General features: G+C 43.7%; 1 protein-coding gene across 2 annotated transcripts in view; it reads right to left on the bottom strand.

Annotated features, from left to right (window-relative positions):
- PDLIM4 (PDZ and LIM domain 4) overlaps positions 1 to 19,640 on the bottom strand; it is a 95,987-nt gene that overhangs the window by 64,369 nt on the left and 11,978 nt on the right. The window contains exons 2-3 of one of the 2 annotated variants that reach the window (XM_030573863.1): positions 16,551 to 16,553; positions 7,555 to 7,706 (exon numbers count right to left, since the gene is read on the bottom strand). In XM_030573863.1, the coding sequence (XP_030429723.1) occupies positions 7,555 to 7,682 (128 nt within the window). In that variant the 5' untranslated portion in view covers positions 7,683 to 7,706; positions 16,551 to 16,553. The remainder of the gene's footprint in view (positions 1 to 7,554; positions 7,707 to 16,550; positions 16,554 to 19,640) is intronic. The other variant, XM_030573862.1, reaches the window with a different exon arrangement.

Raw genomic sequence — 19,640 nt, 5'->3', positions numbered from 1 at the left:
CCAATTGCTGGGTTGTTCTTTGATTTGAAGGGCTAACAGACGGCACAGTTGGATGAGAAGGAGTATGTGTCAGAGCTAGGAATAGAATCTAATGTTAAGGGATCTGGATGCCAAATTCTCAGTTAAAATTAATGGTACTTAGTTATCAAAATCCCCTGGGCAGCTCTGACTATCTCAGCTTAAATGTCTTGGCACTCCAGCTCCTGCTGTAAACCTCTGATACTTAACATTTTTAGTGAATAATATCCAGTGTAGGAAGGCAATATCATATAGTTTCCATATTATATAATATCTTTTGCTAGGCAGAGAGAGAGAGAGAGAGAGAGAAAGAGAGAATGAAAGCTCCCTTCCTCCAGGTTGGGCTTTACTTTGTGTTTTCATTTAAAAACAAAACTGAACACAAAATGTAAACAAGTCAGTTATAGTACTCATCATCCAGTATAAATAATACAGCATGTGCTGTATGTTAGCATTTGCTATGAAGATTTTTATGTGTAGCACAAATACTGTAAAATAGGAATTTGCTAATAATCTGAAGAGGAACTCTGCTTTGACTTCTTCGGGTTTAGCCAGAGGACATTACTCATATGAGCATATTTTAATTCCTGGTACTTTTTGTGCTGCTCTTCTACTGAACAGTCCAAGCTGGTAGATATTGCTAAAAAAGATTCCATGAATATTCACTCAAATTCCTATGTGGTTTCACTTTGGCTACTGTCATACTCCCTTTGTGATCACTCATCACCAATGGTCATGTGATCCAGTGTAACTGGCAGGGATGTTCATGCCTGTGAATTTCAAAATTGCATGTGTGTTTGTATTTGTGCTGGGCGTGTTTATGCAGCTATCCAATCAGGGAATAGAAAAAATAAATTATAGCTTATCTGACCCATCATAACCAACACTGCTCTTATGTCAGCTACACAACTATTTGCAATCTATCCATGAAGTCATCTCTGCCCCTTATCAACAGATCCCACGTGATGGTGAAAGACCTACTGCTTGAGGTGCTCCTTCCAAAATATTGTTCAGGTGCACAGGCTGGGCAGCACAGGAAAATTTTCATTGCCTATACTGCACCAACTCTGTGCTGAATACATTTTCAGTCACTCTGGGTTTTTATACCATGCGCACCAGCACAGCATCTGAGTGCCTTATATGACCCAGTTTTACAGACAGGCTATGCAACCCACAACTCCCAAGGTCAATGAGGGATGTGGTTGATCAGCACCTCTAAAACTCAGGCCGTTAGTGTGTCCAGGGCTGTTAATTTGTTTTCTTTCAAAAGATCGGACTTCTTTCTTTTTTATAAATTATTCATCCAGTCTCTGATTTTCCTGCTGAACTTTCCAGTGGGAGTCAAAGGGTATGTGATGTACACAATCTGGAAACAAAAACAATCTTGTTACATATCTGAATAGCACATAATGTTGAGAGTTCTGTGAGAAAAGGGTGTTGGACGGAAAGCCCCAAAAGAAACAAAAGGATGAAAGATGTTCATTGAGAGGTCCTCTACTCTCTTTACACGATGATTAGTCACACTGGATTTTTGGGTGATGCCTTATTTGGCAAAATATTTGCAGCAACAAATTCCATAAGTACTCACTCAGCAGATACAAAAGAGTAACAAAACAATAAATAACCCTGCTATCTCAAACATGTTTCATTCACACATCCCCCACTTTTGTTCTAATTTGTGAGCTAAAAAATAAGCAAATTAAAAAAAAAAAAAGATTTTTGCTGACCAGCAAATTACTTTTTATCTAGAAGAAAACAAAGAGGTGAAACACATCAAGGACACAACTTGGAAAACGTTCACGTAATCACTGAGATAGGAGGGCGTCGGTGTAAGAATTCCATGTCTCAGAAATATGTGCAGTACTTGCACAGGAGTAAGAAGTGGTCAACACCCTGCATCTCGGTGTCTTTTTAGAACTCAGTTCAAAGCAAATCCCTAAGGAGCTAGATTCTTCAGCAGGTGTAGTGCAAAGCCAATGAAAAATACCACAAAAGAGGCTGGCCTTTTGTACCTCCAGCCCTGATCAGAAATGGAAGTGGCTCAAATCTCATGGAAAACTTGACCCTGGAAGAACTCCAGACGAATTGGACAGACTCAACTTGTTCTGTATGCTTGTCTGGACCATATCCAAACCTTTGATGGTTTACCAATCGTGAAGTTAACGTGTGTCAGCTGACTGCATTGGCTGCTATGGAAAGGTCTATCCTCTTAACCCAAAGCCGGAGAGAAAATTAAGTAAGTAACCGTTAGAGTGTTTTGGCTCATTAACGGCCTACAGTTGACAGAGACAGTGCTGTTAGGCATTATTTTGCATCCCTCAACCAGCTTTCTGGCCATGCAGTGGCTGGGCTGGAGCCTCATTAGTGAAAGGGAACCTTTAAAGGGGAAGACTCCCTCCCAGAAGCCATGCTGGGGGTCAGTGAGCCACAGCTGTGGAGGTGGCAGCTCTCAGCCCCAATTGGTGGTAGTGGTGTGGAATGGGGAGCGGTGGGAGCACCTTTAGTGAACTCCTTTGCAGAGGTGGCCAGATTGGTGTGTGCCAGCCTTTTACCACTGATACTGTGGTGGGAGCCAGAGTCACAGCCATACTTGTACAGCTTCCAAATGGTGCAGAGGTGGGGCGGCATGGCCAGAGGCACCCTACAAAAACTGGCACCTAACCAGCTACCTATGAAGCTTATGCCTAATGCAGGCTTGGAGGCTGATAGCACAGTGCAAGGGCACCAGTGTCCCATATGCAAATCTACTGCCTCTGGTTTTTCATAGACAGACACAAGTGTATGTCAGCTGACTCCGTGCAGGCTAAATGACTTCTAATGCATGGGAAACCTGCAGATTTTCACTACTGTGAGGATAGTAACACTAGACAATTAAAATAAAAATCCTTGTTATCCCCAGAGGTAGTTCCCTCACTCAAATGATCTCACTTCTTTCTTAGAAAGGCAGCTCTTGAACAGTGATTCATTTTCACTGATGACATAGCCCTGGATCAGACTTCAGCAATGACTAATTATTGGGCAAGATTATCTGGAACTCAACAGATCATTCAGAACTGAGCAGAGAAATCCAACAGCCATGTCACCAAACACTCAGTTTGGGCCAAGCTAAAAATAGAGCTAATGAAGTGTTACTGTAGTTGCCTGCCTTACTGTACAAAATAAACTATTCAATTTTTCCTATCAGGAGAAAGGCCTTATTTAAATATTACAGTAATTAACTTATATTGGCACAATAGCCTTAAGGGTACATTTTCTTTATAAATAACTACATATTCATATATGAAACAACTGCAGGATCCAGTCTAAGGGTATGTCTTCACTACCAGCCGGATCGGCGGGCCGCGATCAATCCAGTGGGAATCGATTTATCGTGTCTAGTCTAGACACGATAAATCGATCCCCGCGCGCTCTCCCGTCAACTTCTGTACTCCAGTTCGGCGAGAGGCACCGGCGGAGTCAATGGGGAAGTGGAAGCAGTTGACTCAGCGCGATGAAGACATCACGGTAAGTCGATCAAAGTACGTTGCCTTCAGCTACGTTATCCACATAGCTAAAGCTGCATAACTTAGATCAAACCCCCCAGTGTAGACCAGGCCTAAGTTAAAGCACATAGTAAATGGTTACTTTGTAGCCAACTCTGTCCTCGGGGATATCAGTATTACACTTGTGGAAGTCAATGGGAATTGTGTATGGATGCCTGGGTCCTTTTATCTGGCCCAATAACTGGCCACATGTTATTAGGTGCTTACACAGTTTGCCATCCTGCGTAACAGAGGCCAAAGAATCTCACCCATCCATTGCTGCATCAAGGTGTTAACTTGTAGTTGACTTAGAGCATCTCATTTAGAAAGACATCAAATCCCATATAAAGACTTCAGGGCCCCAATTTTTAAAGGTATTTAGGTGTATCTGCACTCAGCATTATGATCCCTGACTGCTTCAGGAACCTAAATCTTATTTTCATAAGCTTCATAAGTGCCGAAATCTCTTTTGAAAATGAGATTTAGACTCCTAAATCAGTTATATGTTACAATGCTGAGCATAGTAATACCTGAATATCTTTAAAAATCTAATCCCAAACGACAGAATCTGCTACATCTCTTGGTAAATTGTTGCAAACGTTAATTACCCTGACTGTTAAAAATGTGTGTCCACTTTATTTCTAGTCTAAATTTGCCTGGTTTCAGCTTCTGGCCATTGGATCTTGCCATGCCTTTGTCTGCTAAACTAAAGAGTCATCTACTATCAGAAATCTTCCACAGAGCAACCTACAGACTGTGATCAAGTAATCTCTTAGCCTTCTCTTGGATACACTAAACAGACTGAGCTCCCATAAAGCAGCTTGACTAGCTGTAAGATCCTCTGCTTGAGAACCTGAGGACGCTGTATAATAAAGATTGTTACAATGTTCTGGTGCCAGCATCCCGTGTCTTCAAATGTAATATATTGGTTACTCTGTGTACACTGGAATCTGATCATAACAATGGCCTGCCTGATCCAGCTCCCATTAAAGTTAATGGAAAAACTCTGACATCAGTAGGGGATTTATTTGTGCCCTTCATGAATTCACATAGGATGATACTCCATTCTAGTGGAGTGAAAGCTTTATTTCAATGCATTTCAGTGGAGGGTAACCTACAGTGAAGCTTTACTCCAGCATAAGAAGGTTCCACTGTGCTAGTCCCCTTGAAGAATATAAGAACTGGGTCAGACCAAAGGTCCATCCAGCCCAGCATCCTGCCTGCCAACAGTGGCCAACAACAGGTGCCCCAGAGGGAGTGAACCTAACAGGCAATGATCAAGTGATCTCTCTCCTGCCATCCATCTCCACCCTCTGACAGACAGAGGCTAGGGACACCATTCCTTACCCATCCTGGCTAATAGCCATTAATGGACTTAACCTCCATGAATTTATCTAGTTCTCTTTTAAACCCTGTTACAGTCCTTGCTTTCACAATCTCCTCAGGCAAGGAGTTCCACAGTTGACTGTGAGCTGTGTGAAGAAGAACTTCCTTTTATATGTTTTAAACCTGCTGCCCATTAATTTCATTTGGTAGCCCCTAGTTCTTATATTATGAGAACAAGTAAATAACTTTTCTTTATTCACTTTCTCCACACCACTCATGATTTTATATACCTCTATCATATCCCCCCTTATTCTCCTCTTTTCCAAGCTGAAAAGTCCTAGCCTCTCTAATCTCTCCTCATATGGGACCCATTCCAAACCCCTAATCATTTCAGGTAGCCCCTTGACATGCTGTAGTTCCAAGGGGAAATGGTAAAGCAGAGAAGGAGGGGGAGAAGGAGCAGAGAAGCGTTAGCACATTGTGTGGAGAGGAGTAAGGAGAAATCCCTGTTTCTCAGTCTTGCTACAACCCCACTTTGTGAAGAGACAGGCCACTCTTACTAAAGCCACTCCCTGTGGGAAGCAGAGATGTGGCAGTCCTGATAGATCCTCTCTTGTTATATGAAACTCTGCTTGTGAAGAAGCTTTCTGTGAAACAAACCACTCAACCTCTTTGAGGCAAGGAGCATATACTCTGTTCATCCAGGACTTGGCACAATGGGATCCAAACTTGACCAGGGTCCCTGGATACTACTAAAATATTAATGTTAAAAGAGAGTTCTACTTTATTTATGACAGCTGTTTATAAATGACCAAACTGTATACACAGGAATAAGGCTATGGCTTTGTGAAACACCAATAACTAGTTACTTAGATTTCAGACCAGGTTTGAAGGTCCAACAATCTAAACAATTTTTAAAAGGAAGTACAAACAGTGAATGGTAGCTCTTTACACAAGGAAATGCCTTTTTAACATGAAGTGGAAAATCTTATAAGTGTACTTATATCTATCATAGATCACGTTAGTCATTAATGTGCCTCATAAAACTCACTCATTTGGCTGGATAATTATAGTAATTTGTAATTTAATTAGAAACATTTGTCCAGGAAATGAATTCCGGTGGAAAGAAAAACAAAATCCATTTACATGAACTTCTGTTTTGCTTTAAATCATTCCTAAAAGTTTAAACATTCAGCAGAGCTTGGAAAGTTTGCTAAGGCACGTAGACAAAAGAGATAAAGGTAATAGATGCTATGTATGTGGTGCTTCTCCAAGTCCAGATTTCAGTCCCAAGAGTGCTCCCGTTGAAATCAATGAGAGTTTTTCAGTGGGAACAGGCCTGGATGTTTAGACATGTAAATCTGCTTCTACCAAAAGCCCTACAGTATGCTCATGCAAATTCAAATACAAATGACCTGGAATATATATTGCCATATCTACCTTTTCTATAACGTCATTTTAAAAGCATTTGTTTACCTGGAGCAGATACACAAACCATTGGGGCACATTAAGTAACAAACCTATTGACACACTACGGTGTCATTCTTTATTCTGAGACCAGTGACTAGTCTTTTGCAGATGTACCAACTTTGCATGATATCCTGGGACAAACTGGCAGATGCAATAAAATGTATAAATGAAGCCCTGGTCCCAGTGGCCTGCTCCCTGCACAAACAGAGGCAGGATGCTTAGCACTTTGGTAGGAGGGGAAGGAATACTTGGGGCTGCTTGTCTACACTTGAATGCTACAGTGGCACAGCTGTGCCTCTGTAGCATTGCAGTGTAGACACTACCTACACAGACAGCAGGCATTCTCCCACTGACATAGGCAATCCACCTCCCTGAGAAGCGGTAGCTAGGTCAACAGAAGAATTCTTCCACTGACCTAGCACTGTCTACACCGGGGATGAAGTCAATTTAATTACATTACTCAGCGTTGTGGATTTTTTACCCAGCGATGAAGCTAGTGTAGACCAGCCCTTAGACCTCCTTTGTACAGGGACACTCAGGAGAGTTAAAGTGAATCAGCTAATAGGTGTGAAGTCAATATCCATAAATTAATGGGTGTTTCATTCTGGAGTAAAGTGACCATAATTTGCTGTAATTTAATCCTCATCCAAGGATTCCAGGGTGGATTAAGGGCTTGTCCGTGTGAACAATTAGTTCACCGCAAACTGGGGTGTGAATTTACCCCGCACTAGCCTGCCTTACACTATCTGTCCAACTGGACCTACTAATGCACATTAACAGTTAATGTGCTTTGACAAATCCTTAATCCTCCCTGGAATCCTTGGACGAGGATTAAATTACAGTGAACTACGTACTATGGCCATTTTACTCCTGAATGAAATGCTCTTTAATTTATGCATGTTGACTTCACACCTTTAGTAGATTTACTTTTAACTTCACTGAGCATCCCCATGTACACAAGCCCTTAGGGTCACTCAGATGTGATTATTTTAGGGCATTAAGATGTCGCATCAGATCTGCTCCAACACGAACTGCCTTCCAGTCCTCCTTAGCTAGGAAAGACGCTACAGCTCAGAGATTCAGAGGAAAACAGGAAAGTGCTCATGGTTGCCATGGGGTTGCAGAAGAGCACCTCAAGAAAGGGGACATTTAGTTACAAATATGGACGCAGTTACTATGTAGAAGTGTAAGTGTTTGAAGGGAAAATGCAGACACCTACCTGTTCACAGATAGCATCAGCTGGTCCATACATGCTTTGATCTTGTTTTGTGCTTCTAAATGAGTCATGTTTTCTGTGCTCTCTCCATTAATTGCCAGAATAATATCTCCGGGGCACAGGTTAGCCATGGATGCCTTACTCCCAGGATTAATCTACACAAGGAAAGAAAAAAAAAAGTGCTACTAAAAAGGATGCTTTGTGTGAGAACACATAACAGTTAAAGAAAGAGGACTAGTTCTTTGGAAAGGAAGGGACTGTAGCAAACTTCCTGTTACCAAAGCAGCTGCAAGTGAACAGTTTTCAGTGGAGAAGGCCATTGTGCTTTGTCTGGGATGAAGATATTTACCAGTTTGGGTGTATTTTCAGAAGTAGCCTCAATTTTGGGGTGCCCTATTTTCTCCCCTGAAGACTGTGTTCTGCAGACACACCGGATGATTCTAGACATGGGTCTGATTCAAAGCTCTTTGAAGTAAATTAAAAGATTCCCATTGACTTCCATGAGCACTTGATAACATTCTCTTTGCAAACTTGCTTTTATACATTCAAAAATGTAATGTAGACCTTCACTCAAAGGGATCTGGGCACCAAAAATCCCTTGGGATCCTTTGAAAATCCCAGCCTCTATTCCCAGGCTCCATCACATGCTTGAGAACCAACTTCTGAAGAGTGCTGAAAAAATGAAAGTTGGTGGGAGTTTTTTGGCAAAAACAAAGAGAAGCATCATAGCAGTTATGCTGACAGCTTCCTTCAGAGATGTGATATTCTACATCAGCTTTCCCCAACTGCTGCTCAAATTACGTCTCTTTCCAGTCTTGAATCATTATGCTTATTAAATCTCCATCACTTTTCCCCTACTGTTTTTGTATTAATGCCAAAATCTCACTAAGCTTAGAATACCTTTCTGGGGAAACTAATGACATGTCCAGGTACCAGTTGTGGTTGGATTGTACAGATTTAGGGCCGAACACTATAGGTCTGAGTGAGCCATAGTTATTCAAAGCAGTGGGCATTTGCCTGTATCTGGCCCAGTATATTTCTAATTTTTGCAAAAATAAAAAATTATGTAATATGTAGGCAGTACAGTTGCCAATAAACGTGTGTCTAACTGCGTAAACTGTTGATAGCTAAATGTTTGTCCTCAAATTTCCTCCTCAGTCATTCAGAGCATCTGTTTATGCTGCCACACACTTGCTATGAGAGTCACCAGCATGGTTTATCTAGTGAGAAAGTGCAGTCTGTTAGATTTTGTATTTATTCATCTCTCATTGCATTTTAAATTTGATGGTTTTTGGATACTATTTAATGACAGTCTTTATTTATACCAGAATAATCCTGTCTCTCAAGAGATGCGTGACTGCTTCAACATATTATTTTGCAGAATTACCGAGGTACATCTCTGACAGACAATTTAGGATTAAAAGAAAGTCTAATTTAGGATCGACTAGAGATTCCACCTCCCCATCCAAGTATAAATTACAAATTAGTCATGGAATTACAGCCTCTAACAACTGTCTCTTGGCAACTTTACTTTCTCACGGAAAACTCTTTGGCTTTGATTTTTTCCTATTACACACAACCCGTAATCTCTGTTGCATCTTACTCTTAAATTGGACTATGCTTTTTTATATGGATTGCAGGTGACCGGCCTGCTGCTATAGAATGACAGTATTAACGACATAAAGAAACCTCCAAACACGACTGTTTGGTTTGAGAATAAAGTGAAAGGGAAATTCTTCAATATTGTGACTTGGTCACTTCAAAGGATCTCTAAGAGAAAAATGTTTTTAAATAAAAAAATCCCCACATTTTACATCCCTAGAAAGTAAATTTCCTATGCTATATTCAACATGCGATTCAAAAACCAGGATCGCTACTCAGCTCCGTACTGTCTCCCTTACTCTCTCCAATCCATCCATGCATTGTTTGGATGGATGCAAGGAACAAACTGGGTAACAAACCACATATATCAATTGTATCAAACACCTGGGACCCAATTCAGGCCCTAGTTGATTACTGGATGCCACCAGGCATGCACACTGCAGTGTGTTATTTATTCTGAGCCTCCAGAGACACACTAGGGACCTTAATAAACAAGCACAAACATGATTCTTGCCTTAAAGAGAGAGTCTAAGTTTAAATATGACAGATGTAGTGAGACAGACAAGGGGTGAGAGGGAGACCAGGGCAATAGCAATATCACCTGGCTAATAGGCTCAGGCAGACATTTTGATTTTGAGGCCCATTTTGTATTAGAGAGGAGTATCATATGAACTCATGTTCTGATCCAGCCTCAACACCACACAGAGCCCTCTGCCGGCACAACTTGTTCCCCCAGCAGGAATAATGTGGAAAGACATTGAGTGAACAGGGCAGGGAGCATCCAGTTTAAAACATACTGACTATGCCACTTGTCACAGAATACCCCCTTCATGGTGATGGGTACAGAGTACCAGTGGGGCATGAACTCTAAGGGCTTATGGGGAGATCAGAACCTCTTTTCATGTCTATTCAGAACAAGCAACCTGCACTAGGCCCTTTGATGCTTTTGACATTATGAATCAGCATTTATTTACTTTTCAGTGTTTTCAGATGGCTTATTTTGTTCTGTACAAACCATTGGGCTTTCCACCTCCTTCATTTTTAGGCTCCACTGTGATGAAAGTGTCCATTTTCTATAATGCACAAGTAAAATCTAGATTCATGATAGAGTTTTCCCCCACCATTCAGCTTAACTAAATCAGAGCTTACTTGGAGAATAAGCCATTCATAAACAGCGTTCTTTGTGGTTTCCTATTTTTAGTTTGCAATTTATTTAAAATTACTTTGGCAACTTTCTCATATTGGAATTATTTTATGCTATTCATGGAAATGTCTTTCAAGGTCTCATCTGTTTGGGATATAAACACTGGTCCTTTAGTTAGCTGGGAGGTAGTAATATGTGTCAGGTCCAACATTTGAATTGGTTGCTGAATTATGTGTAAAGCACTACGGGCCAACTTCTCCAGATATACAGCAGTGAGATGATCCCGTTGACATTCTGAGCCAAATTCAAGCCACTGAGAAGTGGCTATTAATGGGGGCCTCTAACATGCTGGCTTTGGCCCCAACTGCATTTGAATCTTCTAGGGCAGCGTTTCTCAACCAGGGGTCTGGGGTCCCCCGGGCGACCTCGAGCAGGTTTCAAGGGATCTGCCGAGAAGGCCAGCATTAGACTCACTGGGGCCCAGGGCAGAAAGCCAAAGCCCCACCATGTGGGTCTTAAGCTTGTGCCCAGAACCCTGCCACCCAAGGCTGAAGCCAAAGCCTGCACAATGTAGCTTCATGGAGGACCCTTGGGCATGGGGCTCCAGGCAACTGCCCTGCTTGCTACCCCCTAACACCAGTCCTGGCTTTTATATGCAGAAAACCAGTTGTTGTGGCACAGGTGGGCTGTGGAGTTTTTACAGCATGTTGGGGGGGGGGAGGGGGCTCAGAAAGAAAAAGGTTGAGAATCTCCGTTCTAGGGAAGACTTACATTGGCTTCAGTGGGATTCTGCATGGATACAGGGACCCACAGAAAAATCCCAGGGCAGGATCAGGGCCTTTATAGGCATGAAAATGTGAAGTTATGTCTGGTTGTTGCCACACTAATTGGATAAGGGATCTTTTATAGCAGGGTAACAGCTTTACTGTAGTTAAGACCAGGTTTGTGTTTAAAGCTTGACTCTGCTCTAAAATCTACATGGTTACTCATGGTTAGCCTTGAAATTTGGTACCCTCCGGTTCTGACATTGATCCAAATTTGGGGCCATTTGAACAAGGGGTTCCCAAATATAACTCCAAGGAGAAACAAAACAGCTTTTCTTATAAATTGAGAGATTCCGGCAACTCATTTTTGGACACACAGACATCAGACCAGGGCTTAGTTCATTGTGCTAGGGTGTCCAATGCTCGGAAGTTACCCCACAAGAGTACAGACATGGAATTCATCAGCTCTTTGGGGAAATCAAAATTAAAAGGTTACTTCGAAAATATTTTGCCTCTTCAGTTTGGCTTGTCACAAACCTGACCCACAGGCCTAATTTTCATGCCAGATTGATTATCCTGAGTGTGGAGAGAGATGAATTAATAGGATTGTTAGCCTTGGAAGTTTCACACCAGCTGGAGAGCTCAAAGAGATAAGCAGTAGGCCTCTGAACCTGACCCTCTTTGGGCAGAAATCTGAAAAGTTGGGAGGCATAGCTGTAAAATCTGTCTCTGTTGGGGGAGGAGGGGCATGTGAGGAGGTTATTTTGGAGAATGTAATAAAAAAATTGTAATTGGATATGCAAATGATTTTACTGGAAGGGAAGGGGCCTTTTGGGGGAAGGGAGGGAAATGGGGTGAGAGAGGTTTGGGGGCTGCATCAAAGAGAAGGTGACAAATGGTGACAGGTGGTAGGGGAGGGGAGAGAGGCAGGGGTCTCAGGTGAAGGGCACCGGGAAGGGGACATAGGTTGAATAGCGGGGAACCAGGGGACAACAGGGATATGGGCATCCCTCTCTCTACCATCCTATGTGAGCTGGGATCTGGGGTTCCCTGCATATCTGACAGTCTGACCCCCCTCCCTCTCCCTTATGTGAGCCAAGTTCTGGGGTGAGGGCTTTCCTTTCTGCAGTATCCAAGCCCTCCTCCCTACCCCCATGTTAGCTGGGATTTGGGGAAGCCCAGCCCTCCTGGAAGGGGAGCTTAGAACAGGCATGCTCAGAGCAATGACCAAAAACACTGGGATGAGGGGTTAAGAACCAGTGTGCTTAACACACTTCAGAAACTCTCCTGCACTGCTGGCAGGAAAGGAGCACCCACTGACATGAATGGTTAAGTTCACCCATCTCAGAGCTATTGTTTCAAGCTATGTTCATCAACATGGAGTATTCTCTTTCCTCTGAGAACATCTCAGTGAGATGAATGGGCCACTTAATGCCTCCTTGGCCTGCAACTTTGAAGTTTGAAACCCACTTTGGGCATTTGCCTTAACTCTGTATTCCTTAGTTTCTGCTGAAATCCATGTTCTAGAAGGGCACCCTTAACTTGTATTAATGATTTTTTTTCCCAGTAATTTTGTGTTTCAGTCTGACTTGAATTCACTAAAGGGCATGTTCTGAAAATCAGTGGAGTTAAAGTGGCATAAATCAAATGAGATTTTTGGCACAGGGCTTTTGGCAGAGTGATCCATGCCTCCAGTCGGCTAGACCTGGAGCCTGCTTTGATCAATAACCAAAGTACATGTGACATGAATGAAGTATATGCCAGCAGGGTCTGAGAGTGAGCACGCACATATTAGGGAATTAAAACACTACTAAAAATCTGTGCCAGCTCATTTTATTAATTTCTTCTATATCACTCTAAAGTCACTTTCCTAACCAGAGCTCTGGACAATTTTCAAAGGAACTTTACTTGTGCATGCTTCTGAAGGTAATGAACTAGAATGGGGTGTTTTTAAGACAAAATAGTGATCTGTGAATAGTCTATTGAGGCTTTGTGACAATAAGGATGCTGGAAATTATCATTGTTGAAAACAAACTTTTATTACAAGGGACAAGTATCAAAACAAAACTGTTCCATAGTTAAGGTTATGTAAAAAAAAAACTATTACAAAATCTAAGACAATATCCATGATCCATACAGACAGATCCTCAGCTGGAGTAAGCTGTTTGCAATGGAGTTATGACAATTTATACCAGCCAGTGATCTGCCCCATAATCTCCATATTTCCATGAAGATTTTTTTTTAATTCCAGTGGAAACAGTTAAAAATAAAGACACTCATTATCAACATCTGCAATTGTTATTGAGCAGAGCCACCTGTTATCACTTCAAGCTATTTGAGGAAGCAACTTTGGCATACACATTGGGATACCTTCCCTGGAGACTATTAAGTGAAGACTCAATTCTTCCATGATGGCCAAAAGAAGTGAGTCAATATGGGATTCCCCCTCTGGGATTCCCAGTATATCTTGTCTAGCCTGTGCCCGCTTTGTCTATATTGTAAACTCTTCAGTATCTGGGCTGTCTGTATGTTGAGTTTTGCACAGAGCCTTTTATCCTAGTGAAGTCAGCGGGATTGCATAGGGTCTAATCACATTGCAAGAGAGAAGGAAAATACTGTGCAATAATCACTTGTGTACAGTTAGCATTTCCAGCTGGTCCCAAAGTATATGTGTGAGAATATCTACTTTAATTTTATATATTTAAAATTCTTTGCAGCTGATCCTACTCAAAAGCCCCTCGACAGTTGTCACCTCCTTCTTCTGACATATGGATATTTAGAAGAAACTGGAGGAACTCAAAACTTCTCAGCCTGATTCTCCTTTATACAAGTGTAAACTGAAAGACTTCAGTGCAACTGCTCCTGTTTTATAGCTGTGTAAGCAAAAAGATGATCAGATCCTCGGGGCTTGTCTACATCAGAAAGTTGCAGCGCTGGTGAGGGAGTTACAGCGCTGCAACTTTGAAGGTGTACACATCTGCAGGGCACCACCAGCGCTGCAACTCCCTGTTTGCAGCGCTGGCCGTACTCCCGTTTTGTCTCGGGTGTAGAGGATCCAGCGCTGGTGATCCAGCGCTGGTAATCCAATGTAGACAGTTACCAGCGCTTTTCTTGACCTCCGTGGAAGGAGGAAGCCTCTGGTAATCAAGCTGGTTTCCTTTCCCGGTTTGCTCTCTCGGTCCCGGAGCCACCCAGCAAACCGCAGGGAAGGAGACCTGCTTGCTCGGGGTTCCGGGACCGAGAGAGCAAACCGGGAAAGGAGACCAGCTTCGCCGCGGTTTGCTCTCGCGTTCCCGGAGCCAGCCAGCAAACCGCAGGGAAGGAGACCTGCTTGCTCGGGGTTCCGGGACCGAGAGAGCAAACCGGGAAAGGAAACCAGCTTCGCCGCGGTTTGCTCTCTCGGTCCCGGAACCCCGAGCAAGCAGGTCTCCTTCCCTGCGGTTTGCTGGGTGGCTCCGGAAACGCGAGAGCAAACCGCGGCGTTCCCGGTTTGCTCTCTCGGTCCCGGAACCCCGAGCAAGCAGGTCTCCTTCCCTGCGGTTTGCTGGGTGGTTCCGGGACCGAGAGAGCAAACCGCGGCGTTCCCGGTTTGCTCTCTCGGTCCCGGAACCCCGAGCAAGCAGGTCTCCTTCCCTGCGGTTTGCTGGGTGGCTCCGGGACCGAGAGAGCAAACCGCGGCGTTCCCGGTTTGCTCTCTCGGTCCCGGAACCCCGAGCAAGCAGGTCTCCTTCCCTGCGGTTTGCTGGCTGGCTCCGGGACCGAGAGAGCAAACCGCGGCGAAGCTGGTTTCCTTTCCCGGTTTGCTCTCTCGTCCCGGAACCCGCCTTGAAGCCGCCCAACAGCGCTGCAGTGTGGCCACATCTAACACCACTTGCAGCGCTGGTTGCTGTAAGTGTGGCCACTCTGCAGCGCTGGCCCTATACAGCTGTACTAATACAGCTGTAACAACCAGCGCTGCAAAATTTTAGATGTAGACATGGCCTCGGTCTTTTACAACCAGTTGAAAACAGTGACTCAGGCCTTGGCTACACTGGCGCTTTACAGCGCTGCAACTTTCTCGCTCAGGGATGTGAAAAAAACACCCCCGAGTGCTGCAAGATACAGTGCTGCAAAGCGCCAGTGTAAACAGTGCCGCAGATCTGGGAGCGTGGCTCCCAGCGCTGCAAGCTAATCCCCATGGGGAGATGGAATACGTGCAGCGCTGGGAGAGCTCTTTCCCAGCGCTGGCGCCGCGACCACACTCACACTTCAAAGCGCTGCCGCGGCAGCGCTCCCACAGCAGCGCTTTGAAGTTTTGAGTGTAGCCAAGCCCTAACATTCTTTGATTTAGGAACCCTGTCTTCTTCAGATGGTCAACACCCATGATGTAGCTTGTGAGAGGAATGCATTTTAAATGGAAACAGTTCAGGTTGGATGTGTCATATAATACTTGCACATAATTCATAGATCACAGGAAGACACTATTTTTTCACAGCATTCAGTGCTAAGCTGTCTAGCACACTAAGGGTATGGCTACACTTGCAGCTGTACAGTGCTGGGAGTTACAGCTGTCTTTGTACAGCTGTGTAGGGAAAGTGCTGCAGTGTGGCCACCCTGACAGCTACCAGCACTGCACTGTGGCCACATTTGCAGCATTTGCAGCGCTGTTGGGAGCGACTGAACAGGCATTCTGAATGCATTCCGAATACATCTGGAGGCCAATTACAGTGCTTTTGGTGGCCACACTGGCGGAGCAGCGCTGCATCACCAGCGCTGCAATCGTTATACCCCAGGCAGAGCAGGAGTACAGCCAGCGCTGCAGCCAGGGAGATGCAGCGCTGTATGTGCCTTGCAAGTGTGGACGGAGAGTAAGTTGCAGCACTGTAAACCCACCACCAGCGCCGCAACTCTCCAGTATAGCCAAGCCCTGAAGAACATTAGTACACAGATGCTAATGTTTAGCTCAATATCCATTCACAGCAGTAACGAATTGACAGTGACTTCAGGCCAAATACACTGTAAACACTATGGGCTTAAAGAAATCTTTAAATACTTTGACTTGAGGCCTTTAAATTAGCCAATATTTAGTGAGACAAGGTGGGTGAGGTACTGTCTTTTACTGGACCAACTTCTGTTGGTGAGAGAGACAAGCTTTCAAGCGTAGGCCATGTCTTCTTTACCGCTTATGCTGGCAAAATTTGTCACTCATGGGTGTGAAAAAACCCTGCCCGCTGCCACAGCGACAGTCTGGAAAAGGTACAAAGAGACCTGAGGAAGAGCTGTGAGTAAGCTCAAAAGCTTATCTCTTTCACCAACTGAAGTAAAAGAGATTACCTCACCCTCCTTGTCTCTCTAATATCCTGGAACCAACAACACTACAATCAACCAGTACTTAGTGTCAACTGAAAGTGTTATTAACATTCCATTCACTCTCCCTGCAACGCTATTAACAAAGATGTTAAAGGGCATTGGCCAGGACTCAAAATCTCTGCACTACCCCCACCAGATACCCTCTCCAATTGGATACGTTGTCAGCCAATATAAATCCATATGGCAGCATTCCTATCTAGCCCACTGGAATTAGTTTGATTCATAGTGCAGATATCTGATCAGCCATGCCTGATCCATGCTTAGGGCTCAACTGTGTCACTCAGGGGTGTGGATTTTCACATCCTGAGCAATGCAGCTGGGTTGACCTAACTTTTTAATATAGGCCTGGCGTCAGATCAATATTTGCAAAGTATTTCTGAATTTTCAGTTAGAAGGTACTATAAGGATGTAAAGTATTAATTTGCATTGGGCCAGTAATGTTTTCTGGGGAAGTTTTCTGTGCAAATTTACGGAGATTGAAAATAAATAAATGAAGCTATGAAAACACAAGAACTCCCATGTGTTTCACTATTGAGGTGATCACACAGCACAGTTGTCTGCCTTATGAACTACACTGGAAACATCTGTCATCTATAATGCACTCCAAAACTAGAATTATAATTATGGGCAGAACAGTCCCAGTAAGCATCCCTTTGCTCTACAATACCCCTCCTCCTCTTAGCACCCAGGAGAGAAGGTATAGCCACAGCACACTGTGCTCCGGCTGGTCTCATCTGCTGGCCTTAGAAGGTCACAGGCAATTGAGAGAGCATCCCTGACACTCTAATTTATACCAGGAAGCAGGCATTCCCGCAAAAGGGCTGAAAAACCCAGGAATCTGTGCAAAGCCAACAGAAATCCACTGTCTGTGGCACAATTCTTTGCTCCTGCACCAAGCACAGGGACAGAAAAAGGGAGAAAGAGCTCCTGAGAGATGAATTATTAAATATGTTCTGCATTGCACAAGAAAGACCCCAAAAAAGCGAGTCCATAACCCAGAGCTAAGGTGTTCATGGATAAAATACGAAATGCTGAGAAACCCAGAGGAGGTGCTAATTTGGGTTATGGGGGAGGCAGGAGAAGGGGTATACAGTTATGATTATGAACAAGTTATGTTTGCTCAGCTAAAGACCGAGCTGTTGTTGGGTTTAAGAGAATTTTCACACACATCCCCATCCTCTCTCAGAACTGTCACCCACCCACCACCTTCCTTCCCTCCAAGAGCAGGGGGAGCAGCAGCCTCAATGAGTCTCTTTGTGATGCTGCCTGCAGCTGCTGATGTGTGGAGTGGTCGGCTCTCTCCCCTGGAGACTGACACATTTCCGTCATGATGTGAAGTCTGCTTCCCCAGAGACTAATGTGGAGAGTTTGCTTTCAAATGTATGACCCTGGCTGTGGGTGGTGTCGCTAGGCCAAGCTACATTACTCCATTAGTTAAGAGAAAACACAGTTAAGTGGATAATTAGATATTATGGAAGAGATTTAACAAAAATACCAGTTACTATCTTATCTGACCACTGGAGTTTGTGTATGCTTTATAAGTGCTCATGTCAGACATCAAGCCAGTAAAAGAAAACACTCCAACAACTGTTGCTTATACTGTAATGAGCTTGGAGTTTGGAGATGCGCAACTTGATTTCCTAAGGACATTGTTTATACTTGAAACATACACACACACACGCACGCACACACACACACGCACTTTATGCTTTCCCTCAAAGAGATCAAACTCAACACTCCCTGCACAACAAGGAACCAACCAGAGTGACCCAAAGCCTAAACGTCCCATTGTGCCCCACTTATGGTGAAACCCATGGCAATGGGGCCAAGAGGGAGGAAAACTCTGCAAGGTTCCCCCTTCCAGAGTGTCCTCCAAATTCTTTCACAAAGAGCAAGGCATACATTCCCTGAGCAGGGGGCCTGCAACTCAAATTCTGTGGATCCCCCAAGAGCTGCTACAGGCTTGGACCATCTGTGTAGATGTTCTCTCCTTCTAGGGCTGCTCCATGGTCAGAGGTGGTTGTCCCAGCTTCCTGGGAGTGATGCTCCATTGTAGCCTGGGGCTATATTACCTTTTCAGAAGAGTTCCCATGGGCCACCAGAGAACAATACAGATTCGGTCTTCCCAGCTCTCCAACACTGCTTTTTTGCTCTCTATCAGCGGAACTTGGTTATAGGCAAGTTAGGGGAACACACAGTTCCATAAGCATGATCAAAAGGCTCAGATGAAAGCCTTAGAAAGACCACATCTGACCAGCTAACAAAAATGTGACAAAATTCACAGCTATCAGAGAGAACAAATGAACATGCTCTATCCTCAGACAGCAGGCCATGTACCACTGCAGTATTTCTTACAGCAAGATTTTTAAATAGGAAGAATCAAAAGTTAAGCTATCTACCAATGAAGCTCAATTCCCATCACCACCACATCTAATATTTTCCTGTTTATTTTATTAAGCTTTTAGTTTTAGCATAGTTCATGGGAGAGAGTAAAGAGGTTTAATTCCAATCCATGTGCATCTTTCCCACAACAAAGAAATTTGGTAATAACAAAGACATTAATAAGTAGGTTAAGAAATTCAGAATGGAGAGATTGCAAGATATTTGAAAACAGTTTTACATTCAAAATATAGATGGATCCAAATCAAAACCTAGATCCAGGCTTCCTTGCAGTTTGAAGCCCAGTCCAGATCTTTGAGGCTCACCTTGGTCAAACATGGAAAAGGCTGAGAATGACTGAAACCTATAAATTACACAAACCTGTTATATAAATTGTTCAGGTTAGAGAATTAAAAATGACAGTGACTGAGCAATAGGAGACAAGTGATAAGTCTGCATTTATACTTTAGTTTAAGAGCTGTTGCTTCAAGAAAGTTTACCCAGAGCCACATTTTAAAAGGTATTTGGGCCCCTAAAGATACAGACAGGCAAGCAGGCATTTCTGAAAATCCCACAAGGCACCTAGCTGCATCTTTAAGTAATTAAATACTTTTTAAAAAGTGGGCCCTTCCGAATTGGACACCACAATGCTGCAAACAAGGGTACCCTGAAAGGTATCGGATACAGTTTGCTTCCCCTTATCAATCCCCTTTCCTAGCCCACAACAAGCAGAGTCATTCCTACTCATTACCCTCAGCAGCAGGACCAAACTGCAGCTGTATTACCCCTGCAGCACTGACTGGAAACCTCCATCCCACAAGTCACTTCCTGGAATGCAAGTGGTCTGGCTT

Source organism: Gopherus evgoodei, chromosome 8, assembly GCF_007399415.2.
Source record: "Gopherus evgoodei ecotype Sinaloan lineage chromosome 8, rGopEvg1_v1.p, whole genome shotgun sequence".
In the NCBI taxonomy this organism is placed as follows: Eukaryota; Metazoa; Chordata; order Testudines; family Testudinidae; genus Gopherus; species Gopherus evgoodei.
This window is presented reverse-complemented; position numbering and strand designations above follow the sequence as displayed.